Consider the following 27,789-nt stretch of genomic DNA (forward strand, 5'->3'; position numbering starts at 1 on the left):
CCCAGCCCTGCACCCACACTCACACTGCCCTGCATCCCCACCCCCACTCTGCCCTGCACCCAGTCTCCTACCCTGGCCTGCCCCCCACCCCCACTCTGCCTTGCACCCACACTCACACCCTGCATCCCCTGAAACCCCACCCCGCCGTGCACCCCCACATTCGCACAGAGCCACTCGCACATAGACATAAAGAATACTTACCTCCGCTACGGACTCGTTCCACTTCCAACCTTCAAGTTTAAAACTTTATTGAACTCTTGATTGAAGCGTGTCACATCCGACACGTAGCTAAAAGAAGGCGGAGACTGCAGAGCGTGTAGCAGAAGCGGGGAACGCTCGCGGAGGTAAGTAAAAGGATCCGAGTGCTCCAACAACGAATCGATCACTCGATTAATCCGATTTCCGTTATCGATTATTATCGATTCGTTATTTCAGCCCTACTTGGATACAATTTTTTTTTCCTTATAAGAAGCTCTTTGCATTGAACAGTGTGCTGCAGCTACGTTTAAAGCCATGTACTATTCTTTCAGTGAAAGAATGCATATAAAATATTTACCAAGTTCTTTGTTCTTCATGCAACATCAACAATTTATGCAGGGCTTCTTACAGTAAATACATTGAAAGAGTGACAAAACTAGAATTGACAAGACAAACCAACGCATTAGATAAAAAGGGTCCTACTCGCAATATGCATTCTTCCTTGGTGAGCCTATAACAGGGTTTATTTCAGGTTATTGTATGAATTATAGCAGGGCTTGACAAATTTGTTGTGAATCTAGGCACTAGTTAAAAGAGTTAGGAGCCAGCTGATGTTCCATTGGACACAGCATTGACTGATATTTAGTCCCCACAAGCTTGTGGGGACAAATGTGTTGTACACAATTGTGGAATTGAAGGGGTTAATGCTGCACTGTCGCTCTCAGGGAGCGATCTGGCAGCAGGGGGGTGTTGGGGCTGGTCTCCACACTCATGTGGAGACCGAAGAACCCTCTCCCCCTGTCCCTGAAGCTGCCTCTGGCAGCTGGGACGCAATTGCTCGTCTATAGACCAGCCATTGCAGGGGGAGTCTCTCTTATGACTGCTGTAGGCTTCCATGCCTACAGAAGTCATCAAAGGGCTTATGGAGGCTCGTTTTTGCTGTTGCTGGTCTGCCTGGAAGCTTCCAGGCAGACCACCAGCAGCAGAGCCTCGTACAAAACGGTAATTAATCCCTAAAATGGCGCGATCGCGGCATTGAAGGGGTTAACGCTGCACTTTCGCTCTCATGGAGCGATCAGGCAGCAGGGGGATGTTGTGCCAATCAACACTCAACCACCTTTCCTGAAGCTGCCTGTGGCAGCTGAAAACCCAATTGCAGGTTTTCCTGCAATCGCGGTTTCAGCTTACAGAATCACTCCGTGGGAGTGATCTCAGGCTCGGGGGCGGGCTCTACGTGGCTGTGCTATCTGCCCAGACTCCTGGGCAGACAGCAGCAGCAGCAGCGCCCCCCGCGATCACAGGCTGACAAACACCTAGGCGCCAGGACAAAATTCTGAGTCACCATGGCGACCTGGCACCTGGGATTTGTCGAGCCCTGAATTATAGAATTACAAAAATTGGCTATATAGGACAGTCATCCAGCCCATCGATTTCAGGTTACACTTCAGTATCACACAAAACATTGTCAACTTGCTAAAATATTTAATTGTGAATAAACACAAAATAACTTGATGAAATATTGTATCATTAGGTTCAGGACTCGGCGTACTAGAAACCGCACAACTGTGTCAGTTGCATCAAGACAAGTGGATGGAATGTATAACTTTATAGAAGGTCCACATGCACAGAGCGACCCACTAAACACAGGAATATTCCACTTACTAGCTACATAATATGTAAGGAAAAACACATGATTCAGTGCAGTCTCGCCATTTACCTTACAAATCTGGGACCCAAGTACCAAAAACCTATTTCAGGAAAAATAAATTTCCAATGTCTGTGTTTTGATCAAGGATCAGATACAAAGTATTTTAAATACATTAAGAAGCCTGCGAAAAATTGTAAACTGAGCCAATACACTTTTAAGAAAAAGAAAAAAAAAAATGATACACCAATAAGATACTAGGCATAAGCATACGTAAGACAAGCCAAGAGAGATAAACTTTGTTCAAGGCTGCGTCATGAGAACTAGTGAAAGTGTTTTCCTGCACGAGTCAGCAATTCTAGGAAACGTCCCTGTACGGTTAAGGAAACCTTCACTGGTCCCTGCCTTTCCTTTGCCCTAGGAAGGTGGGGTGAGACTAGGCTTATCTGGCCTAGTTAGGGAACAGCCCATGGGAAAAAATATAAATATAAATGATGGCTTTCAAATCAAGATTTGCAGGAAAGCAACAAATAGATCACACGACTGTTGTCATTTTTTATGCACAAAACCTTTGGTGCAACAATACATATCCTGCCAGGAAGTATTGGGAAACACTATGATAAGATAGAGAAAAGCCTGGGAGCCATGCTACAGTTTGGATATTAGATCATGCTAGGGAGTACATCAGTTGGCCTGTCTTTACAAACTTTGAGCACAGACAAGAAAAGCCTATAATTCAGAGAATATGTATATGAGACACAAACACATAATAAACCCATTATATAAAGCACAAAATTATTGGAGAAAATATGCCTTGCATTCAGATATTTCCAGAGCAGAAGAGGCAAGTTCCTAGTGCACCATTTTCTTAGGAGTGATGTAGAGGGGGTCCCATTCATTTATATGCTTTTCCAATTAAATAAAAATATTCATGTCAGAAATATCCATCTTTGCCTTGCGTAAAGGGTACAAAGGTTAGTACAGGTAAAGGAATACTTAATTACCCAGTTTAGACCCGGTGAAGCGTGTAGAGATAAACAGATTATCCCCAAAAGAATTAGCATGTGGAAAATAAATTTTATAGTAGCTTGTAGAGGCACATCGAACGAGCCAAAAAGCACTATCCTTAAAAAAATAAAAATAAGCATGGGATATTCATTTTATTATGAGGTCATCTTTACAGCTGCAGTCATTTGGCCCTTACTAGATGACAGGTTAAAAAGCACTTGCAAACTACTACAAAAAACAAGTGCAGTGGGTACAAGTCATGTCCACAGTTTCACACGCAGTAGTATTTAGAAGACATCCATTCCCGTCGTAACATAGTACTCTGGCTAAAAACAGAACACAAATCCTAGAGCAAGAGATCGTTGCAACAGCAAGGACGTAAATCATTAAAAAACCTGGAAGGTTTGCAAGTGAGCAACAAGGAAACAAGAAAAACTACTAGACAAGAGCATATAGCAATGCTTTCAAAGAAAGTTAACAATGCATAGTGGAGAAAACAATTAAAAAAAATGTTTCAAATTGGGGATCTGTGCAATTATACGTGCAGCTACTGTAAGAGCCACTAAACATGTAAATAAGTGGCTACTTTTCCCGACTCATTTTACAAAGTTAACAGCCTTTGTTTTGGATTAATCATGCAGATGCGCCACATCAGGATTGTCAGGCAAGCCAATATGTTCCCAATCAAACCATTCCATGGCATAACCCCCTCATGTACTATGAAGCCATACATAGACTACATTAAATATGTAATACGTTTTGAAATCCACAGTTTAATTATTAAAGAACAAAGCAAAGGAAATAGGCAGGTCACAGTGGAGGAATACAATTAAGATCCTAACGCCCAACAATTATAAATTGCTTAATTTATTGTGCATCAACATTTCAGCAAATGGCAATACAGCAGGGAGAGTGTGCCCCAACAGACAAGCCTAAGAGCTAGGTGCAGGACAAAAAACGCAGATATTTTTTCTTTCCCCTACTTTTAGGACAAGCCAACCCAAAAGTAGGGTAATGGAAATACTCCCGACACATTTCACGCTGCACTTAGCTCTTGCTTGATTTTAATGATAGTTTAATTATGGCTTAAATGGGAGAGGGGTAAGCAATGATTGTATATAGTTAAAATGAAGAATAAACTGTCCGGTTCACACCTGTCCAACTCCAATGCGTTGTCATTTTACTGAGGGACCTAAAGAACCAATGTTAATACCAACTCCTGCCCTACAGTTTATGAACAAAAGGTTAACTGGTCCTACGAGGTGACAGGACCACCTAAAGAGGTTTTTCTAAAGCTTGTGTGTGTTGAGTCTATTCATGTGGCTGATTTACACTGGAAAGTTCAGGGGCGTTTTCCCTACAGCAGCACCACGTCCGTGATTTCAGACATATATTGCTGTTCGTAGGTGGGCAAAGAATGGGTTCTCTTTTCATTAAGACATAATGGAGGTCAAATAACTACAACCAATGTGACTGGTCTACAGGACATCCTCACCACTGGTATATGTATCTAAGGTCTCATTTAAGAATGTAGAGAAAAAATTTTAACGAGGAAGGAGGGACAAAACGATATAATTAATGGTTTGACGTGTTTTGTCATTTAAGAAATCACCTGGCCAAAGTAGTGTTCTTAATCATGTAATGCAGCTTCACACCAGTGCTTGTCCATTGAAACTTTAAAGCTGTGCCATTTAACTTCACTGCACCCAGATGTTTAAAAAAAAAAAAAAAAACTCCTAGAAGACCCCTCCTAACAATGATAAAAAGCTCTGGCTCCACTTGTAATAAACATTGTGCAGATGTATTGGTTCTTTCAGACAAAACCTGGACCGGCCATTGTATTAAGGAAGAATACACACAAAGACGTTTGAACATTTTGTCAAAGAACATTGGAAGGATGTTTCCGGAAGCAGAGCATTATATAGTTATCTAGAAGAGAGGGAAAAAAAAAGCGCAGATAGAGCTCCATTGTGTTCTGCTCCTTCATGTAATGCCAACTATTGTGGCAAATATTAACAATTGAAGAGTATACATGTTTTTCTGTTAATGAATGTTATAAGGCCACTACAAGGAAGCCTTTCCTGAGTGTTGCCCTGAACGTGATGTTCTAAGGTTCTGAGCAGGCTGTGCACATTACTCGCTAGAGCCAGTCATGCCTTTCGTTGAAAGGGACATTTCAGTATCCAATGCAGCCTCACAAAAACTTTGTAATGGCCTTTAAGTGCAACACCTCCTCAGTGGTCCTATTCTACCACCACCGACTGGCTGCTTGAAACAGGAGCACATGGGCTCTCAGACCCCCGCTGAACTCTGGCCGAGTCAGTGCTGAAGCTGACTGGAGGCGAGTACCACTACATGAGCGCAGGTGGAGCACATCTTCTGTGAGTCAAGGAGCTGTTGGCAGACAAAGAGCCAAACACATAAGCAAGGTCTCTCTGCAAGATGGCTTCATGTAGGGACCACATGCAAGTTTAGGGACTGCTCTGCTATCATGATGGCTGAAGTGCCCCTTTAAGAGTTTTCAGAGCAGAACTAGTGAGCCCGTCCCCACACACTACTGAATGAATTGAAGATAACCAAACTATAGTACAAGATTATAGCGTTTGATTTATAATACACAATGCCTATTGTCTTCTGTTTTTGCAAGATATGTCCTGTATGTTAACACAGGCTCTGTTTCAAGTGAGCTGGCTGCTCGTTTCCTGACTCTAATCATTTGGTGTTGGGAACCAGCAGTATCAGTGAACAACATGGGGGAGGATTGTACGTTTGTTCTACTAAAAGCCAATTACGGCAAACTGCATGTTTAGTACAGGTAAAGGAATGCTTAATTACCCAGTGTAGACAAGGTGAAGGGTGAAGAGATAAAAAGATTATCCCAAAAACATTTTATTGTAGCTTGTAGAGGCACATCGAATGAGCCAAAAAGGACTATCCATAAAAAAAAAAAAAAAAAAAAAAAAAAGCATGGGATATGCATTTTATTATGAGGTCACCTTTACGGCTGCTGTAATGCTGCAACAGACAAGCCTAGGAGCTAAGTGCAGGACAAAACGCGTCAGACATTTTCCTTTCCCCTACTTGTATATATTGTACGTGGGCATTTTCTTTCGATAAGATCCATCCTATCAAAAAAAAAATCTTCACAGATTTTGGTCAACCTCGCTAATACACAGACTTGCGCAACTTTCAAACTGAAACAGATCTATTGACTGGCCAATGAGCACATAGACTAAAAATTTACTTGATTAAATCAGTTTGCAAGCATGTCTTTCATGAGTATAACTAGAACAAAAGTCTTCCTTGGGCTTCAATTGCTGGTTAGATAAAAGGTTAGCTTCTGATGTGTAAAACTGATATCTACGATCCAAATGGATAATTGTCCTTTAAGCTGACAACTTTTTTGCATGAAATGAATGTTAAGGGCTTTTTTTTTTTTTTTTTTTTTTTTTTTATAGCTAGGAGGCCTTTAGTCATAAAGAACTGACAGGTCTGATAACAAGCCGGTTGCTCCCTGTAGCCGATTTTTAGTCAGTCATCAAAACTGCCACACAAAAAGTTTCCATTTGAATCAGTATGCATATCTTTTTCCAGCAATTATGGGACAGATATAAGATAGCAAAAGCCTTCCAAAAAGAAAATCACACACCCTCAGATGAGAGAAGAAAAAAATCTCCCTGATCAATTAAGTGTTTAAGCAGTTATATACTGTATAATAAAATTTAAAAAAAATATTCTCCCTTAGCCTATCTGCACAGGCATACACTATGTGACCAAAAGTATGTGGACACCCCTTATTAGTAAGTTCAGGTATTTCAGCCACACAGTTCCTAACTAAAATCAAGCACATAGGGATGTCATCTGCATAGGCAAACACTGGCAGTAGTAAAAAAATAGGTAAAGTCAGTTCATGAAACTTCTGCCCTAGTTCTTTGTAAGATGGTTAATGCAAAGTGGAAGCATCTAGGATTAACAGCTCAGCCACAAAACAGGGTCACCGAGTGCTGAAGCATGTAGACTGCTAGAGATAGTCTGTCCTCTATAGCTTCACTCACTTCAGTGTTCCAAACCGTGCATCAGGAGCTTCATAAAATGGGCTTCCATGGCCATGCAGCAGCAGCAGTTAACCTCAATATCACTATGCGTAATGACAGGTGTTGGCTGGAGTGGTGTAAGGAACACAGCCACTCCAGAGAAGACGTGTTCTCTGGAGTGATATAAAAGTCTGATGGAGGAATCTGGATTTGGTGGATTCCACAAGAAAGCTACCTACTGGAACACAGAGCCTGCTGTAAAGCTTGGTGCAGGATGCATAATTGGGCTTTTTTATAGATAGAGATGTCATTCAGGTATTAAAAAAAATCCACACTACATGACTGATGACTGATTTGGGACACTTTAGGTCACAGATTATAGATCAGTCTCACCAATCAACATCAGTGTCCAATACCCGTCATGTACAAGCAATCCAATGTATTTTTTTTTTATTTATTTTTTTTTAACTATTCATTTGTGTTTAACACTTTTGAACCTTACAAATTCCTATCTGATTACCGATTAGTTTCCTTTTGTGTTACCAATGATGGTATCTATCTCACCAAACAATAGCCACTGACCTAATCTACTACTAGCACTATCCACTATTACCTTACCATCCAACTATACCAAGCACTTTCACTATCCACTAGCAGTACCAACACTACAGCTAATCACTAAACTTGTTAGTCAATTATCTTGGTGCTAGTTTTGAGACACATAGATTTTTAGCAGTTCCAGGGAAAGAAGTGTGAAAAGGGTAGAAAAAAAAAAAACCCCTCACATTCTCGGTTCTCTTAAGATTTGTTAAATAGTTTTAAGCTTACAGTAAGTAGGTGTATTGGCCTGTAACTACTACATTATTCAGGGACTTGACACTCTTCAGAAATAACTCACTAGCTCTTCCAAAGTTTGTGAAGCCTATGCAGCACCGTTTCTCACCAAGCCGATGGCCTAAAAAAATTTAGGCCGCAGAGTTTTGTGTAACCACTTCTGCTGTAAAGCAGTGTAGGTCAGAGCTTTTGCAGTTTGGAAAAAAACTGAAAATCAACTCAGTAGTTATGGGGAGATCAATAATCCCCAACTTGGCATCAGAGATTTGAAATATCTGTTAACGTAGGACATTTCTTGCACAATGGAGTCTACTCCGGCACAAACACTACAAAGTTCCTAGTAGTATTCCTAAAAGCTACAGGATGTGTGTAAAATTGAAATTATGCAAATGTTTGTCACAGACCCAAGGTGAACACTAGCTTTTAAAGTACTTTGAAAATAAGGATTTGCAGACTGGTGTGATGCCTTGTCTATTATTCAAAAACACACATTTGAACAAGGGTAGAATTTCTAAACAAGGGTCTTAAAATAAGGTCTATTAACCTTGTATGTTATACATTTACATTCAATGATTATGTTTGTACTTTCAGATTTTGTTGCTGTGAGGCTCAGCAGAAACAGGCCCAGGTAAGGCCCAGCTATTTGAAAGGATAGACATTTTCCTCCCAAGTGTTCTTTATAAATATACATTTGGTATTGCTATACATTTTCTATGTAACATATATTCACAACACTAAAAACAAGACTAGAATAAGATAGGTTAACATCGACTTTTGACCGATTCCATAAACATACAACACTGACCTTCCATTGTTCCTGAGGAAGTAACTTGACGACAACCACATCACCGTTTAGAGCTCTGTTTCTGGAAACCACGCCATCAATAAATATGTCCCTTAGGCCATCCTAAGAAAATGAGGAAAAGTGACACAAGTTAGCTTGAAACTGTTTTTAATGGTATATATTTTTAGTATAGGTATTTGAACACTTTAGGGCTCTAATCATAACCATACATTGGAACAACCTCCCAGTGTAGGCTACCTAGAGCTTTCCCAGTTTCTGAGAGGAAGTGGTCTGGGTAAAAACACCTGGAAAAGTAGGGCTTCAACCGTAGCCTCCATATCAAACCCCAGGTATGATCATACACGTGAAAAAAGAAAAGAAAAGAAAAAAAAAAAAAAAAAGAAGACTGCTAATTAAAAAAGATGTCCCTGGAATTTTAAGGCCCACAGCCAATTAATTCAAATACAGGCAGCCACATGCTACACTCTTACAGTGAGAACCCCTACCATGCGATAAATGATTCATCATGGCAACTGACACACAGAACTCAACAGCAGCGAATACGCAAACGGAATACTATATGCTTTAAGACAGGGGCGTCCAACATGCGGCCTGCCGGACCTCAAGGTGCGGCCCATGTGATATCGGCAGCCAGAGTAACCGGGATCACAATAGCCCTGCTGCTTACCTGTGGGAGGGTCTTTTGTACTGCACAGAACAGCGGAACCCAGCAGAGTCACGTTTCTTCTGTGCAGTACAAGAGAAGTTGCTCGCACTGAATGCAAACAACCCAGAGGGAGGCTGCAGCCCCTGCGAGAGAGCTGCAGTGCAGGTAAGGGGGTGGGGGAGGGTGTTTTAATGAGTATGCGTGATTGAGGGATTGAATTAGTATGCGGGAGTGAGTGTATAGACCCCCATACTGTATAGTGAATGGTGTATAGACCCCATACTGCTGGCATCATCAATACACAAGGGGGTCAGCTAGCCAGGTTTCAGCATGTACTGGCTGACTAGGCACGATAGGAGTGTGATAGGAGTGTGATTTCTAACAGCAATCAGTCTCATCATGCCTAGGTTCCAGCATTTACTGGTTGCCTGGGTATGATAGGAGTGTGATTGCTGTTAGCAATCCTATCATGCCAAGTCATACATATTTTTTTTCCAATTTTCGTGTTACTTTTAATAAGTGTGGTTAACACACCAAAATTGGACAAAAAGAAATACAATATTAAATTTATATATGATTAAATGTGCAAAAATAAAAGTGAATAACGGCGCTTCTAATAGATATATGGATTAATAAAATATATGAAGCGAATATAAAAAATAGCTGCCAGCACTTAACACATAACCCCTATGTGACAGTGAAACAAAAGAAAGTGCAGTGCTCTGTTTATAGTAACTATTAGTAGTGCTATGCAATTGTTACACATTTATAATTGTATATTATAAATTACATTTATAATACAAAGCAGAACAGATTATTTTCCACACATCAATTGGCAGCATTGGTTTGAGAGAGGAGAACTATATGCAACACTTCTGTAAGAACATTGCTGATATCATTCATCCTTGGCATTGTGTTCTCAAACACCTGAACGCTCCAGACCAGCAATATGCTAAAACGTCTGCTTTTATAGAGGCAGTAACACTTGCTGATGATCAATTAATCATGGGCATTTGATTAGCAGCACCTGCCTGCAACTTAGCATCTTAATTCCTTTGGAAGCAGTAAGGGTGTACTTGGTTGTTCACACATGGTGTGAATGGCCTCGTGTTCCCATCCTTAGCAGAGATCCCAGATGTGACATAATACACCAGCACCAGGTACATTATGGTAAGTAAAAGTCTTGTGCATTCGGATTCGTAGAAACTAAATTTTTAAACAAATCTAATTTGTGCATTGTGTACAAGTCTCTGAAGCAGACCCTCCCTTTCCATGTCTATTGTACCCACAAAAGTTATATATTGTCTTTTCAGTGACACTTTGTATAGTCTGTTAGTATGAATGCCAAGTCAGTGGGTGCCACTGGAAAAAAAAAAAGCCAGTCTTTATGTCCAACAACATCCCCTGAGTAGAATAGCCCACATGCATAGGTTTTATTTATTTTTTATTTTTTTAAAGGAGCCTTCCTTACATACTACAGTATTTTGTAATTTTGGACTGTGGCAAGGGAGGTATTATTTTAATGTATATTTCTAACAGAGGCACAATCTTTTTGGGTACCGATTTTTTTTCTCTTGGAACTGGATGGTATTATTTATGATTTCATCGTGACATCATTGGGGTATGGTTAACTTTATATAATTTTTATAAATCTTTGGAGGAGGGAGCCATTAGTAAGCAGGGCTCCATTGCTGATCGCAGTACCTGTGATCAGGCTGCATCAGGAGCTCAGGAGGTCTATGGAACATCTGAGTAGATCCTCTGGAAACCTCTACTTTTAACATGTCTGTATTTTGGTGTAATCAGCATGTGTTAAACCAGATATGGCGGCAGGAAGCTAGCAATTCTGGCTCTTGCCGACAGGGGAAACCCCCGACTGTCTAACGAGATCAAGGGAGCCTGATCTCCCATGAACTGGCATGGAAAATTCTCCGCCCATGCGAAAAAAACCAAACATACCATTACGTCCTTTGTCATTTAGACCATGTATTATTGGACATAATAGCATGTGCCTAAGGTTGCAAAGTGGTTAAGCAGCAGTGAACCAGGGATCCCAACTGCCTAACATGGCAATCTGCCCCTTAGACCCAGTCATTCTAGGCCACAACATGCCACATAGTATCAGTGTTCAACATCACTGTACCGTACACAAAAAAGTGTATAGCTTATGATTCTTTACAGTGAATAGCTTCACCTAGCAATTTGAGAAGCAGAGGCTCACCAGCTAGATGTACAAAAGCCTGGAACGGATAATATTCTACTAAAGTCTGGGAAGCTTGACTGGCAAGGACTAATGCTAATGGATACATTTATAAAAACCATTTTAAATGTCAGACCGTTTCCAAGTCAGTGTATCAATTTCACAGAAGGACTTCACAGGTAAATATGAAGCCCATCAACAACTTAGCAAACTTTAAAATGATTAAACTACCCGACGTAAAATGCATATAGTACGATACATATTAAAATGCCTAAAATGGAGAACGGTTATGATTCTTAATGGTTAGAGATAAAAAGTTAACCGGGAATTCAATATAAAAACTAAATCAGGGTTTGTTGCAGTTACAGTTCTAGGCAGTTTCTAGTTGAAACAGAATGTTCTGTGAGACTCTGAAAAGCAGAAACAATCTGATTGTGAAGAGAGTTCCAGCAGCTGTGTGCTGCCTCCCATGACTTGATGCAGAAAGATCGCAAAACTGTTTGAAGGGGGAGAAGGCTGCGATAGGAGACAGATTTTTACACATGTTCAACATTGCCCTTTTCTTGCAAACCATTGAAATATATTTTATACACACACACACACACGTTGCAGGAAGAAACAGTTAGCATGCAAACTGGCTACTTAACAAAAGCTCACAGATTAAAATCCAAGAACAAGAAGGAGTCCACGTACCACTAAACATGTAAATAAGCCCTTAGACATGTTGGATTTGTGTCAGCATGGATCTCGGGAAAAACAAGGGTTATGTGGGAACCAGTAGTACATCTTTATTTGCATTAGTTAGTCCATTAAAACGAAAAAAAAGCCTGGCATGTTACTTCCACAGAAAAACAGCAAATTAGATTGCAAAACTGTTTCAAAAGGAGATTAGGTTTATACAGTGGAAAATGAAGAAATCTCCACAGGGATACATGCAGGGAGTTCAGTTACACTAACTGGTGGTCCCAAGTAAGCTGCTTTGGACACACTGCACATGAAGGATGGACCATGTAGTATTAGTGTTCTCAGATGTGTTACCAAAGAGCAATCCTATAATATAACTAGGCTGGCTACCGATATTTGGGGTAACATAGTAACATAGTTCATAAGGTTGAAAAAAGACCAAAGTCCATCAAGTTCAACCTATATACATATTGTCTCCCTACTGTGTTGGGTGAGCAGCTCAAATCAGGATCCAGGAGAGACATGGCATGAATAAGTCTACACAGATTACAGAATTAATCTTACCGGTGATGGAAGGAACGCTTCGTGGAATTTCTTGGGATTAATCCTCAGGGAACCCTAGAGAACGAGAACAGATCAGCATGACTTTATTTGCAAAACACGGTGTTCTCCCTGACCATGAAGAACAGTTCTTTGTATAAATGGTAGTTACTTGGTCAGACATTTCTTTTCAGAGTTCATTTTTCGGACTTTTACTAAACACATGTTGCGCAAATCATTATGTGAAGTAGACCACTCAGGTGCGGGATAGCCATCAGATCCCACACCATCACTAAAGTACTCGTCATATCACACGTTTCTCTTCTTCCCATCTGCAGGTTCAGATTTTCCAAGACAGCAAACAGAAATTCCCCAAGATTTGACAGCCACATGTCTGCAGCTGCTCATTTAACATGTGAGATGGCGCTTTCAATAGATTTGTAGTGGAAGGGAGCTCACAAAATCAGTATGCTGTAATGCAAGACTCCCAACTAGAGTTACACTTGCAGATGTAACAATAGAGATAAGGACGGAGTATGAACAGTACATTTGTGCAGGAAATAAGTTCAGGACAGTCCTGCCAGCACAATGTACTGTTAAAGCCAGAAACAACCTATATTCCAGGGGAATCATGCATTTACAACAACTCCAGGACAATAAAATGGGAAAGGTTGAGCTGCCTCATCGCTTTTCCACAAGCAGAATAAGTCTACTACATTTTCCATTAGCAAAGCCATGCAAATTTACAATGGAGTTTATTTGCTAGAGCTAGTAAGCAAATAGTAGCTTCACCTATCACTTCACTATTCATTACGAAGCACCACCGATAGTAGGTTTCTCTCCTTACTGGAGAGCTGGCTCTGTATAATGCATGACTAAGCGAGGTCATGCTCTTCCTGCAAATGAAGGTCACCGGGGCTGAACAGTGACACAAAGAAGCCAACAATCTCTCCCTCTAATGAACAGACCCAAATTACTACAGCGGTGAATTGCTGCAATAAGTGCAGCTTTAAGAGTGCCAGCAGATTCCATAATGTGATTACAAATAGTGGATTAATTTGGTTGCACATAAAACTGATTTTACCTGTCAAAAAGGGTAACTTGTTTTGATGTGCAAGTTTATTAAAAACTTTTAGAAGCAGAACTGTGTACACATTAGCCAGAAGGTTGGACTACCTATTTAAAAGGCAACGTGTTATTCTAAAAACATTGTAGGGCACCACTGTACAGGGAGAGCAACACAAATTTAATATATGTATATGTATATTAAACACATCACTGTAAAAAGGATGCTACCGATTGTACCCATGCTGCCCTCAAATTAGACCAACAAACAAAAAAAAAAACCAAAAAAAAAAAAAAACCAGCAACCCCTTAGCTTGCATGAACCCGACGGTGGGACCCCTTAAACAAAAAAACCCCAAAACATTTCATTTTTTTTAATGTCTAACATAAGTTTGTAGGGGTTTAAGGACATTCATCTCTGAACTCTAGAACGGCAGGTGTCTCACATTAAGTCCACCAGCAAAATACGTGCACTCAACAGGCAAAATTTCACTTTCAGCTCTTGCGTCTTCTCTTTAACCACCAATTAACACACTTAACATTTATATCTTAGCAGATGGGTCAAATATCCCTCCTGACCAAAATCCTATTTACCATGTTGATCATTTCACGCTGTGATCTCATATCTGGAACAAGCAGCATTTCCCATCTGCACAGGACAGATGTTTCCATGTACAGGACCGGGGTGGTGTTGAGTGGATATCTATCCAGCAGGGATGAGGGGGGTAGTTATGTCACATTTGTAAAAATACATTTATAACCAATATACAGCTATATGAATAGATGTTTCACCACTGCCCCTTAAACATTATTACCATCACTTGTGTGCCTGCTTCAGGAGGGACTGAGCCTCTTTGGGACCCAATTCCTGCTTTCCTTTCCTAACCATCAGCCCTATATAGAGGCTCAGAATGCTTGCTAGGTATGAGGGTTTCAGGCCTAACAGTTACAACATATCTGAAAATTGTAGAAAGAAAGAAAAAAAAAAAGTCCATAAACTAACCCATGCAAATAAAAACAACAATACAATTAGGACACTTAAGAGTAATACTGTTACTTAACCCCTTCAATCCCAGGGGTTTTTGGTACCTCAAAGCCCAGAGCAATTTTGCCATTTTTGGGGTATGTCGGTTTAGCGATGATTCTCTTTTCCTGTGAATAGTGTACCCATGTAAACTATATATTGTTTTTTCAAGGAGATAGAGCTTTCGTTTGATACCATAGTTGGATGATTAGCTGAAAATTTAGAATGAGAAATTTAGTAAAAACTAGCGAAGATTAGAAAAATAAACTAATTTTTTACATTTTCCCTCTGAATCCTCACAAAATTAGGTAAAGTGATGGAAAATCCCCTCCAAGTTTATCAATTCAGGTGTTCTGATTTCAGAAATACCTAATTCATATAGATTTTCCAGACTTTCCCAGCACCAGGGAGCATACTATTAGGTGTACAATTTTATATAATTTTTATGCCTATGGCTTAGCGGGTTTGGGGGTTGTGAACGGGGGCAGGAGGGTTATACTGGCTAGATGTTATGCTAGGGCAATGGGATGTAAGGTTTAAGAATTTTTTTATTATTTTTTTTATATATTTTTTTTTTTATATTAATTTTTTTTTACACAGTAATGGTTAGAGGTCCTCCTAGGGACCTCCTGAACATACCAGTGATGTCACAGCTCACATTATAATTTTTTTTTAGTATTTATATTATTATTTTAATGATTTATTTAATATTTTTTAAATGACTAACGTTTTTTTTTTTTCTGCTTTTCTCTTACAGGACGGGAGTGAGAGAGATGGTTTCTCACTCCCCTCCCCGCGATCCCCCTGCACCGATCACACTGATCTCTATGCAGGTCCTCACAGCGTCAGCAGTGACGCAACCCGGAAGGGAATGCCCGATCACGCGTTTGAAACTGCGCGATCGGGCAGTTTACCAGTAACAGCTTACCGGCTTTCATGCCGGAAGCTGTTACAGGCGATCGGACAGCAGAAAGCCGGCAAAGCCGGCTTCTGCTGTCAGTGGGGAGTCCAGCCTGGTCTCCCGTGCAGCGGCAGGGATGTGTCCCTGACGCTGCACGAAGGGCTGGACGTACCGGGACGTCCATAGGGGTTTCTTTGTGGGCGTTTTTTTGGACGTCCCGGTATGTCTATAGGGGATTGAAGGGGTTAAATGACTCAATACTTTGCCAATAACCACACCCCAACACAAAAGCATTCTTTAGCCTTTTGAAGTGTTTTGTGGTATGGTCAACACAAAGCCTCATAAACAAGTACAACATGACAGCTGACAAGGAGCACAAATCACCCAAGGGGGGAAAAAAAAACAAACAAACAAAAAAAAAACAAAAAAAAACAACAACTTTAAAATGGGGTAGAAGAAAATATGTACTAACCCAATACATTTAATTTATTGCACCAATGCTGGCTATTAACTTTGGTACCTGTATTAACTCTCCTTTCTTCAGTCCTGCAGATACTTCATCCTTTGTCATATAAGCCTCAAAGATATTCCTTTTTCTTCCTTTGCCACGTTTATTGTCAGAGTTAGGGGCTGAACTTCTATCTGTTCCTGAGTAATTAGAAATGGATTTACGTTACGACGCAAAACAAAATGTAGAATATATAAATGCATCCACCAGGCTCAAAAAAAAACAAAAAAACCTTTTTTTGGGGTTTCAATCATTTATTTCTAATGAGGCCAAGCATTCATTTTGTAGAAGTATGGTTTCTAGGTTTTGGATCATGAGACCTACACCAATAGAGCTGTAATGGGGGGGGGCTATAAGGATGAACACCATCAATAGAAAGAGGGTGCTATAAAGCGTAATCCTGGAGTGTAAGGCCTCTATGTTACATAGTGGGAATGAACAGAATACCCAAGGCTAGTTAAACGGATATTGCAGCTACAAAAGAACGTGTGTCTCCAACTTAAGGGTGATAGAGAAGATCCTGGTATCATAAAAAATAACGCCATAAATAGTAATTGCTGATTTGGCTCGAAGTAACCCTTTTTATCTGTAATTCAGCCTTTGAAACATGGGCACCATCCATAGTATAATATTGTACTATTGCAAAATCTTAATCATATGACTGTTTTTTGTCTCCGACAAGAGTGATTAGAGGGATAACAGATCGAGATGCCCTTCTTAGCTGATGTATACAAGAGGTAAAAACATGCCATTAGACTTAGACAATATATAACAATTATATAGAATTGTTATTGTTTTCTTTAACATCATTAATTACGTTAAATAACCCATGCAGCCTCAAAAGTACCAACTCTATCCTGCTGGACTGTGTCAAAGACGTAAGCAACCCGCTGTCAATAAGTAACAATAAAATTGTTAACAGTCCTAGGCGTACTAGAAGAATGCGTGGCTTTGCCGTTTAGCAACATTTTGCGATGTAAATACCTCTGGAGGACCAAGCCTGCCCTGGGCTCATAAATTCTGCACTATGCATTGCTTCGCTATGGGACTCTGAAAGCTGTCTCTTCCGATCGTGGCTTGGCGGCGTGCTGGCACTCTCAGACTGGTTCCTGATCCTGGCAAATCCCCTCTTGTCACCGCCTGTAATCAAAGATGGAAAACAGTAGGGAATAGCAAAAGTTAATCTGATGTACTTGGCAAATTTCTATACCACCTACAAGCTGAAATTTAAAAACAAAACAGCAGATTCTTGAGCTTACAGAAGCAGTCACTCCTTGGAAGAAACATTAATACCCAAATTTAAAACTGCGCCTCAGATAGTCTGTCGACTCATTCTTTAAAAGGCTGCATTGATTTAATTAGATAATTCCACAAACACATTTGCCCGTCTCACCACAACACAAATGCATTGCTGCATGGTCATATTAAGCAGCCAGACATGATTTATTTTATGGGAATTGAAGATTTATATAGAATACTAAGTAAAAAGCTAAAAATGTAACTTTTAATTAAAAGTTACATTTTAGCTAATATTTTCTTTGTGCCCAGTATCTTTGTTTGGCATTTAATTCCAGCCTCATATCATGGGGCTTGGGCAACACTGAAGTATGAATGTCTGAAAACAGGCGACATATTTGCCAAACAAAAGTTACGATCACAAAAAGTGGCAGATACACTAAGATAGACTAGAGAGTTCATTGAGCGTGCACACAGTTATGTGAATGTTAAGAACAGCCTATGGGTCATGGACAGTGTTATTATAAAAGCTAAAATTATATAATATATGGAATAGAAACAGAAGTTACAGTAGACAGGGTGAGCTGGTAGACAATTTTTCAAAATATGAACAATATTATTTACCTCTATAAAACAGTGCTGTTTACTCAACAAGGCAAGTAAAGGTACAACAGATGCTTTAACAGCTCAGATAACAATGATATACAAATCAGTACTAAGCAGAGCTTAGATCCAAACATGACATTTCATTTTAAAGGGACACATGCATAATACAAAGTACTTTGTAAGGACATACATTTTCAACATAAAATACTTAAAATTACCTCTGTGGTCTTGCAATACAAGCTACTAATGCAGTCTGTTCGCCAAAAGGAAAAAAAGGTTTCACTCAAGTCAATGGGAGGGCTATCCCATTGCATCCGTCTCTACCTGGATATTTGCACGTTTCTTGAAACTTAACCTCTCCAAAACTGAACTCCTCATCTTCCCTCCGTCCATTGCTAAGATTCCCCCATTTATCTCCCTCAATGTTAATGGTGCCATCATCTCCCCATCCACTCATGCACGCTGTCTTGGTGTCACCCTTGACGCCGACCTTTCGCTCACACCCCATATTCAGTCCGTCTCTAAAAACTGTCTCCATCTTAAAAACATTCCCCGCATCCACCCCTTCCTAACACAGCATGCCACTAAGGCTCTTGTCCATGCCCTGATGATCTCCCGTCTTGATTACTGTAACTGTCATAGCTGGTCTCCCTACCTACAATCCACCATGAATGCTGCAGCCAGACTTATCTTCCTCTCCCATCTCTTTACCAACGTCTCTCCCCTCTGTGAGTCTCTTCACTGGCTGCCTGCGCGCTTCAGGATTCATTTCAAAATCCTCACTCTTACTTTCAAAGCCCTTCACAGCGGTTTCCCTCACTCATCTCTAAATACACTCCTAACCGTTCTCTCCGCTCATCCAATGATCTCCTATCCTCTCCTGATTTCTAGCTCTCATGCACGCTTACAAGATTTCTCAAGGGCTGCCCCTATCCTCTGGAATGTTCTCCCCCGGCCTATCCGTCTCTCACCCTGCCTTCGGTCCTTCAAAAAAAATCCTTCAAGACCCACTTCTTTAAGGTCGCTTATAATATTGCACATGAACGCCCTCCCATATTCCTTTAGCTCACCTTTCCTAGTCCCTCTCCTGCAATACGTTTACTAGTGTGGCTGGTCCATCCCTTACACTGGCACTTTTACCCTTTACCTATTGTGTAATATTTTTGCCACCGATTGGCTATTTGGTGGCAAGAATAATCTTAATATGGAAGAGGATGGCAGTTACTGCTGAAGGGTTGCCTCTTCTTGGTCAGGTACCTTATTTAAAACAATTTCCCTTGGGAAAAACGCATACTAAAGAGCTCACAGAATGTTGTAACCCCTCCCCCATTTGCCTCTACTGAAAGTAAGAAGCATGCCTCAGTATAAGGGACCTCCCACTGGAATTACGGCCAATCACAAACATCCAACAACTGATGTTTTGCTAGGATATATGCTATTGGCTTCAATGGTGAGTGATAGAGTCTCTCCAAGATGCTTCCAAACTTATGTTTCCTGGTTTCAGTAGAGGCATCCTTGGAAAGATGGAAAGTGTGCCATAAATCCAATAACTAAAACACATGCCCCTCATTTACATTTAGTAAAGTGCATTGAAGATCATGTATGACGAGACTCCAACATGCACCAAAAATAAATACTGTTGTGGGGGACTAGATATTGTTCTTTCAACTAGTCCGGTCCCTGGCAGCTTAAGTAGAGTTGCCTGTACACAATTCAGTCAAAAACAAATTTTAAGAAGTCACCTAACAGGATACATAGCCTTTGGGAGACATTCTTTCCAGTGTTGTGCATTACCAAAGCAGTTCTCCTTTACAAACAGTTCAGAAAGTTTGATACAGAACAGAGACAAATCCCTTCGGCTTTCCCTTCCTATTACACAACCCAAGCAGACTCAGGCTTCCACATGTTTGTCCTTGTCCAAACAGCTGGACATATTGAAACAAAGTTGTGTAGGACATGATGGTGAAACAAACAATTTTACAGCAGATAAGAGCCATTGGGTCCATCTATCCTTCCCATTTTATGTTGTTTGTTATGAATTGAAACAGCAAGTGGTGACCACCATAAGGGTACCTACTACATATTCATTGATTAAACCATTCCAGCTGTAGCACTATTGGTAGAATGTGTAGGCATTCACTGAAACTTCTATTTACACAAGCAAGAAAAAAAAAACGTTAACCACTTTGTGATCAATGACATACCAGGTACATCATGAAAACATAGTCCTTTAGGTACCTGGTACGTGATCCGTTACAAATCGCTCCCACAATTGCAGGGGCACTGCTTCTGCCAGCTGCACGACCCAAGCATTGAGTCTTCAAGCAGAACCCCTGCACTTACACGCATGCGATTGCTTCTACAGCAAATCACAATGCTTGAATACCGTGCGATCACAAAAGCAATGCTTGCATGTATTACCTTTGTCTCTCTTCTGTGCCTGTCCTGTGGGGGTTAATTAGTGGGGAATTAGACATATGTGGGTACATACAACTAGATCACTGCACATTAGAGTAGAACACTTAAGGAATATCTGTAATGGTTATGAAATGCATAGTGTGTCCACCCATTTCTAGCTATGCCACAACCAAGACCCCAAAGGTCTACAGTTTATAGCAATAGTACAGATGAATAGGTTTTGAAGATAAACAAAAAAAACAGGAGCAATGTGGTAGATTGTTTATTTAAAGACAATGATGCCTAAATTGGTTAAACAGTAATTTCAAATTGCATAATTTTTAGTGTATATGTATTTAACTATTTTTTCACTTTTACCCTGATCTTAGGGATTTATGATTGTATTTTATTCCAGACATATTTAAAATTTTATTCTTTAGGTTTATTCCATAGCTATAATACTAATTCTATGTATAACACTACGATATTATGCATGTGAAGCTTACGATAATTATATAAACCGTAGTTTTAAATTTATGGACTACACAGCGCAAGAACTGGATACTTACATCAATTTTCTTGGTCACGTACCAGAAGAAGCGAAATGCATAGTGCGCAATGATGTCACAGGAAGGATGGCAGTTACGGAAGTTCGAGAGAGATCACCAGCGGCAATTACCATAGCATCTTATGTAAGATGGATTTGTTTTTAATATTTAAGCTATTTTTGTCTAATCACCTTCCGTTTTTCTGCCTTCTGATTAATGCTTGAGCCTTTAAAGTCCCTTTTCGTGATCCGTTAAAGCTGCGTTTTATGTTTCCAGTTAGAAGATATTACACATCCGATTGAGCATCTGATACCGTGTCTACACATGGGCAACTTGATGCCCTTTTTATTGTAAGGTGCCGTCTTCTTACTAGTTAGATTTATATTCTTTATGCAGTCTTACTACACTATATTTGCATTTTCTGTTTCCTTCATTCGAGAGAGGTTTTGATTTATTGTATTTTCATATTTTCTTTTTTTATACTCTTTGTGAGTACGCACACACTATTTTGTATTATTGTTTGCTAGAAACAAGTGCATTTTTTTCTGCTCTATTAACTGGCACCACATTTTTTTTGTGTTTATCACACGGACTTTTTTTATTTCAATGATTTGTATATACACTGAAACTGCCTGTAGAAAGCTCTGCCACAAAGTGAAAACAAGGCAGCCACTTCGGCAATCAAAAAGTTTATCTGAACTACTACATTCAAATACAGGAGCTACATCATGAAGGCATGTCTGCTCTTTATAGTAAGAATACTAGAAGAGGTGAAAAATTTTGTCAAACTAAAAAAAAACTAGATACCATAAAGGACAAAGACATGTCCTTACAAAACAATGCAGCACAAACTTAATATTTATGCATAAGCACATCAACACGGTACAACTGAAACTAGTCTCTTAGGACAGATCGTACCGGTGATGTGCTGGGTGGGTCCAGTACTTTTTTTGATAAAATTATTTATTGGTATGAAAGATCTGAATATATCCAGTTCATACAGCATCCACGTATTGAGAGTATACGCGTATTCAGTAAAAAGTGCACAATATCACAAGGTACGAGTTGTGTTTGTATTTCATGGCAGAATGAACAAAACCCAAAGCAGAATCGCCAACAACCTCTATAAATTATAGAGAACTGCAATACCAGATGACCCCTCCTGCATATGTTAAATATAGGATTTATATTGCACAATTACTCTACTACTCATCATAATCTTTTTAAGTTGTATGGAATTGTATTTTTCAGTGCATCAAGATAAACCAACCTTCAAAATATCCGCTCATCATAATATATAAATTAATTTGCCAATATAGACGGGAAATGCTTGAGTAGCCATTATAATCTATTTTAAATCAAAATGTACTAAAGAACAGGAACTAGGTATAAGGTCACATTGTCGCAAAAGACAGTTGTTTAGTCATGTGCTTCAAATAGCCATGGTCCCCTAGCTATAGTCACACGGCAGGGATTGCTCCCATTACAGCCAGAGAGGCTAGTGACGCACAACCAGAACACTATAGTTTAACATGTAAAAAGTGCGGTTCTTATATACCTGCTGCTTTTAAAATACATTTGTATAGCTAGATAGCATTATTACCAGCACCCCTATTAATCCTGGATGTCAAGTTACCCCAAAAGATGTCTCTCTAAATCATGTGACATTTTGAATTAATCTGATACTTCCGTCAAGACGGAAAATAAGTAAATGAACCAGAGTTTTTGTGGATTCTTGGGTGACGAATGGGTGGATATTTTTTTTTTTTTAGGTGCAAGCGGCAGGATCGGCCGAGGAACTGAATGTGAGGGATGAAGGAAAGGTTAGAGTCAAGGATGACCCCAAGGCATCGGGCCTGGTTAGTAGGAGAGATAGTCGTGTTGTTAATGGTGATAGAGAATTCAGGTAGTGGAGATGGAGGGAGGGAAGATAATGAGTTCAGTTTTAGAAAGATTAAGTTTCAGGTAGCGTTGTGACATCCATGAATAGCAGACAAGCAATTGGTAATACGGGACATGAGAGATGGAGAGAGACCAGCAGAAGATAGGTAGATTTGGGTATCATCTGTATATATATGATACTGAAGGCCAAATGAGTTGATTAGTTTGCCAACAGAAGTATAAAGAGAGAACAGCAGAGGGCCAAGGACTGAACCTTGGGGACACCAACCGAAAGTGGGAGGGGCGATGATGTCTTGCCAGAGAAACATGGCAGGCTGCTAGAAAATAATCATGAAACCTTAATTCTAGTTATTGAGAAAACCTAAACAATTGTTACAAGTGTATTACCGAAGCTGAAAAACTTTTCCTAAAAAAAAAGGTATACAGAGTGGACCAAGAGATCGCCATGATTATCTGTATTTTAACTGTTTCTATACCAGAATTGCCTATTGCCCTTTCCCGTCTATCTGTGCTTGATAGCCTAGGAATGCCCATACTGGGATATGTAGCACTTTTCCCCCGCTCCATCTCTCCACCTTCACAGCTACCCCAGTACCTCAACACTAAACCTTTATATGTGAAACCTGCCTGTGTTTGCTCTGCTACTTATGTGCCCCACATATTCACTCCTATTCCTATCACTAAACGCAACCAACACGTGCAACCTAACCAATCTTATTCCCATCATCTCCGACCATAAACTCTCTCTCTCGTTCTGCTCCTTTGAGGTTCACACAATCGGTCTTTTCTCTCCACTCTCTTCAAATTGCAGTAACATATCGCCCTCCAGGCCCTATCTCACAGTTCTTTGACCACTTTCCTGCCTGGCTCCCTTTCTTCATCTCTCCTAATAACCCCAGTCTTATTATGGGTGACTAACATTCCTCTAGATATATCCAACAGCTCTGCTAGCTCCAAACTCCTCTCCCTGACATTGTCTTCTGGTCTCTCAATGGACTAGTTCCCTACACACACTGAGGGACACTCACTTGATCTGGTTTTCTCCATATCATGCTCCCTTTCAGATTTGTCCATCTCTCCCTCCCCTCTGTCCGACCACTACCTTCTAGTCTTTTTCCCAGTGCTAACCCCTAACAAAAAAAACAAACTTACAGCACTAACCTCATATTTGTAGGCCATTGCCAGATAATACCATTACCCAGCTGTCAGCCTCACTAGAACCTCTCTTACCTTCCATTTTAACCCTTTCCTGCCCAGACAGCAGCCTCTTTTTTTATAACAATACACTTGCCTCATCTTGACAGCATAGCTCCAATTACTAAATGTTACCCCTGACAATTTTGAAGGAACCACACAGCTGAACACTACTTCAGGAAAACCAAATCCAGCAAAGACTTTACTCACTATAAATTCATGCTTCACACCTAACAACTTTGCCCTCTCTCTCGCCAAACAGCTCTACTTCTCCACTCATATCCTCCCTTTATTCCAACCCACGATGCCTTTTTGCCTCAACTCCCTTCTCCGTCCCTCCATACCCACACCGCAAACCTCTCACTGCCTAAGATCTTGCTACTAGACAAGACATCTCCTTTACAACCCCCTCCTACACCACCTCTCTCCACTCCTCCCATACTAACTGCCTTTTTCCATATAACTGAAGAGATGGCCACTCTTCTTTCTTCCTCTAACCCAACAACCTGTCTCCTTTGACCCCATCACATCTCACAGTCTCTATGTCCATCCCTTGGTCCATCAGATACCCACCTACTTAATCTCTATCATCTGGAACTGTACGAACAACCGTCAAGCAAGAGCTAATCACACCCATTCTAAAGAATCCTCCCTCAGATCACATCTGACTAACTACAGCCCTATCTCTCTGCTTCCTTTTACCTCTAAGCTGCTTGAATGGAGTGTGTACAATCATCTTGCTAACTTCCTCTCCCCTAATTTCCTCCTTGACCCTCTACAGTCTGGTTTCAAACCCCTTCACTCCACTGGAACAGCTCTAACAAGTCTCCAGTGACTTGCTCTCTGCTAAAGCAAAAAGGTAATTTCTACATTTTAATACTATTGGATCTCTGCTGCTTTTTATACTGTTGATCACCACCTTCTCTTTGACTCGCTTGTTTCTACAGGCATTAGAGATCCAGCTCTCTCCTGAATTTCTTCTCTTTCACCCCTTCCACTTTCGGTTGGTGCCCTCTAAGGTTCAGTCCTTTGCCCCCTGCTGTTCCCTTTAGTTTGCCAAGAGATGAAGTATAATCAACTCATTTGGCCACCAGTATCAGCTATATGCAGATGATACCCAAATCTACCCATCTTCTCCATCTTCTCCTGATCTCAGTGTCCCATATTACCAATTGCTTGTCTGCTATTTCTTCATGGATGTCACAACGCTACCTGAAACGTAATCCTTCTAAAACTGAACTCATCTTCCCTGCCATCTCCACTGCCTGAATTCTCTATCATTAACATGACCCTCTTCTACTAACCAGGCCTGATGCCTTGGGGTCATCCTGGACTCTAACCTCTCCTTTATCCCTCACATTCAGACCCCCGCCAGATCCTGCTGCTTGCATCTCTCGCATCCTCCCATTCCTCACCCAAGAATCTTCAAAAACTCTGGTTCATTCACTTATTTCCCATCTTGACTACTGCAACACTCTTCTGGTTGGCATTCCACTCTCTCCTCTGCAGTCTGTCATAAATGTTGCTGCAAGGCTTATCTTCCCACTTTGTGAAACCCTCCACCAGCTACCTATTACCTTGATAAATTTAAAATCCTGGTACTAACATAAGGCTCTCCATAACACTGCTCCTCCATACATTTCTGCCCTCATAAGCAAATACTCTCCTAATTGATCCTTACATTCTTCCCATGGGCTAAGGCTCTCCTCCTCACTTATCACCTCTTCCTCCCCCCCCCCCCCCCGTCTACAAGATTTCACTCGAGCTGCCCCATATCTCTGGAATCTACTTCCACCAAACCTTCAGCATTCACCCTCCCTCCCAACATTCAAGAAATCTCAAAACCCACTTCTTAAGAGAAGCCGCACCATCCTAGCTACTAGAACTTCCTTGTCATCGATACAACCACCACACTTCCTCTCACCCTTTCTCTGTGCCTTATGTTTGTCACCCCATTCCCTCAAGATTGTAAGCCTGCGAGCAGGGCTCTCTCCACCTTATGTATCGGTTTGTCTTAGTCTATCAATTCTCATCTTGTCATACCCCTTGAGCATATGTATTGTATTGTATTAAGCGCTGCGTAAATTGTTGGTGCTGTATAAATAAAAAATAATCAGGTAAAGATAACTAATCAGTCTTGTGTAGCAACACCTTTGAGATACCAAGATGCATGAAGTTATCTTATTCTGCTTGTCAAGGCACTTAATTTACCCACAATTAAGTAGCTAGAATGCAGGTACATTCCTGCAAAACCACTAAAAGCAGAATGGCTCATATGCTTCTTACTAGTTCGGCTAAATTGAGCCATAATTACCTCAATGGAGAACAAACTCTGCGCTGTCCAGCACTACAGGAACATTAAAAGGATGGATATTTACATGTTGATTTGGAGATGCCAATTTTAGCTGGACAGGACAACATAAGTCTCTGGCTTAAACTCATAATTTTACCTTATTTATAATTTTGGATTACAGTAAACAAGTTGATAACATTTACAGATAACGAAGTATGCCGTTTAGGTTTGTCCAAAGTACCTTTAAAGGCATTTGGTTTGGATCAGGTTAAATTTATCCAACCTGTTCTGGCAGCAATGCAGTTGTGCAAGACTATAAACCTGTTTTTAAATTTAATTTACAGTACATAAAATCAGATGATTTTGTTCAGTATTGGGAGAGACTTGGATTACTCATGTAACTGGCAGCACATGTACTGGAATCAGATATGATTTGTATACTATAACAATCCTATTTACAGTGAAAAGGAGCGCTGAATAAAAAATCCCATTACGTGCCATGAAATGACATCAACTGGAATTAGAGAGTAACTCACAAAATGGCAATTAGATATATTAAAAGTCCATCAAGGTTGGTCTTGGGTGGAAAAAGTAGGTTGAGGCAGTAACATCAACTCAGCATAACTTCAGAGACAAACTGAACATAATCATGGTTGCCAGACCAACAGAGGTCAACACCTTCCACCCAAATCATACCTTCAGCTTTTTGTTCTCTTTGTGAGCTTTTGATGCCAGCTTGAGACTTCAGCTTTGGCTTTACAAGCTGTGGTTCCTCCAACTCACTGCATGCTTTTGACAGAGGTGGTTGGATGACATTATGGGAGGTTTTTCTGCTTCCAGGAGTAGATACTGCTTTTTCTTCTAATTCTCCCCCTTGATGTGTGGAGCATTCTCCTCCAGGCTGATATTTCACAGGCTGTGAGTCAGCTTTCTCAATGGTGCCGCCATGCTCACACATCCTGTCAACTTTTGAGACACCGGTATTTTCACAACAGATTTGTTTGGGGGTAGAACGAGTACTGGCTGCATTATTTCCTTGACCTGCTTTCAGATCATCCATACATGCAGAGTCCAAGGTAATATCTTCTGGAGCAGCATTGTCAAGGTGAAGCTTCTGCGCTACATAGTCCAGATAGAATTTAAACCGACTGCTGTGATGTTGTTGCACCAGTCTGGCATAAGCATTTTTCTGTTGAGGCCCTGACCAGCTGGCTCCATCCTTCACAGGCTGAGCATAAGTAGATCGTGCATAACCAATATGATCCATGTTGACTGTCATTATAAAAATAAAACAATGTTACTTTGCTGATAGAAAAACAAAAAATGGAAAATAGCAAAAACACGCTAAGGTCTTGGCAAGGCTCCCAGTGCGTTTGGCCTAGAGATAACATTTGGCTATAACACCAAAATATTTAAAAGGAAGATACAAAAAATAAAAAAAATAAACTATTCAGAAAAGATTTAGCAAAGTACACAAGACATCACTTAATCTGGGAAAGCTGGATTGTTTTATTTTGTTTG

At 40.4% G+C, this 27,789-nt stretch overlaps 1 protein-coding gene across 1 annotated transcript in view; it reads right to left on the reverse strand.

Moving 5' to 3' along the window:
* LOC149302268 (DIS3-like exonuclease 2) overlaps window positions 1-27,535 on the reverse strand; it is a 138,500-nt gene extending 110,965 nt beyond the window's left edge. Inside the window, exons 1-5 of the mRNA XM_089482395.1 lie at window positions 26,965-27,535; window positions 17,077-17,232; window positions 16,105-16,232; window positions 12,619-12,672; window positions 8,525-8,626 (exon numbers count right to left, since the gene is read on the reverse strand). Of these exons, the coding sequence (XP_089338521.1) occupies window positions 8,525-8,626; window positions 12,619-12,672; window positions 16,105-16,232; window positions 17,077-17,232; window positions 26,965-27,535 (1,011 nt within the window). The remainder of the gene's footprint in view (window positions 1-8,524; window positions 8,627-12,618; window positions 12,673-16,104; window positions 16,233-17,076; window positions 17,233-26,964) is intronic.
* Between the last annotated feature and the right edge of the window lie 254 nt (window positions 27,536-27,789).

Source organism: Sceloporus occidentalis, unplaced genomic scaffold (assembly GCF_023333645.1).
Source record: "Sceloporus occidentalis isolate IW3139 unplaced genomic scaffold, rSceOcc1.0.p SCAF_19, whole genome shotgun sequence".
NCBI classification, from domain to species: domain Eukaryota; kingdom Metazoa; phylum Chordata; class Lepidosauria; order Squamata; family Phrynosomatidae; genus Sceloporus; species Sceloporus occidentalis.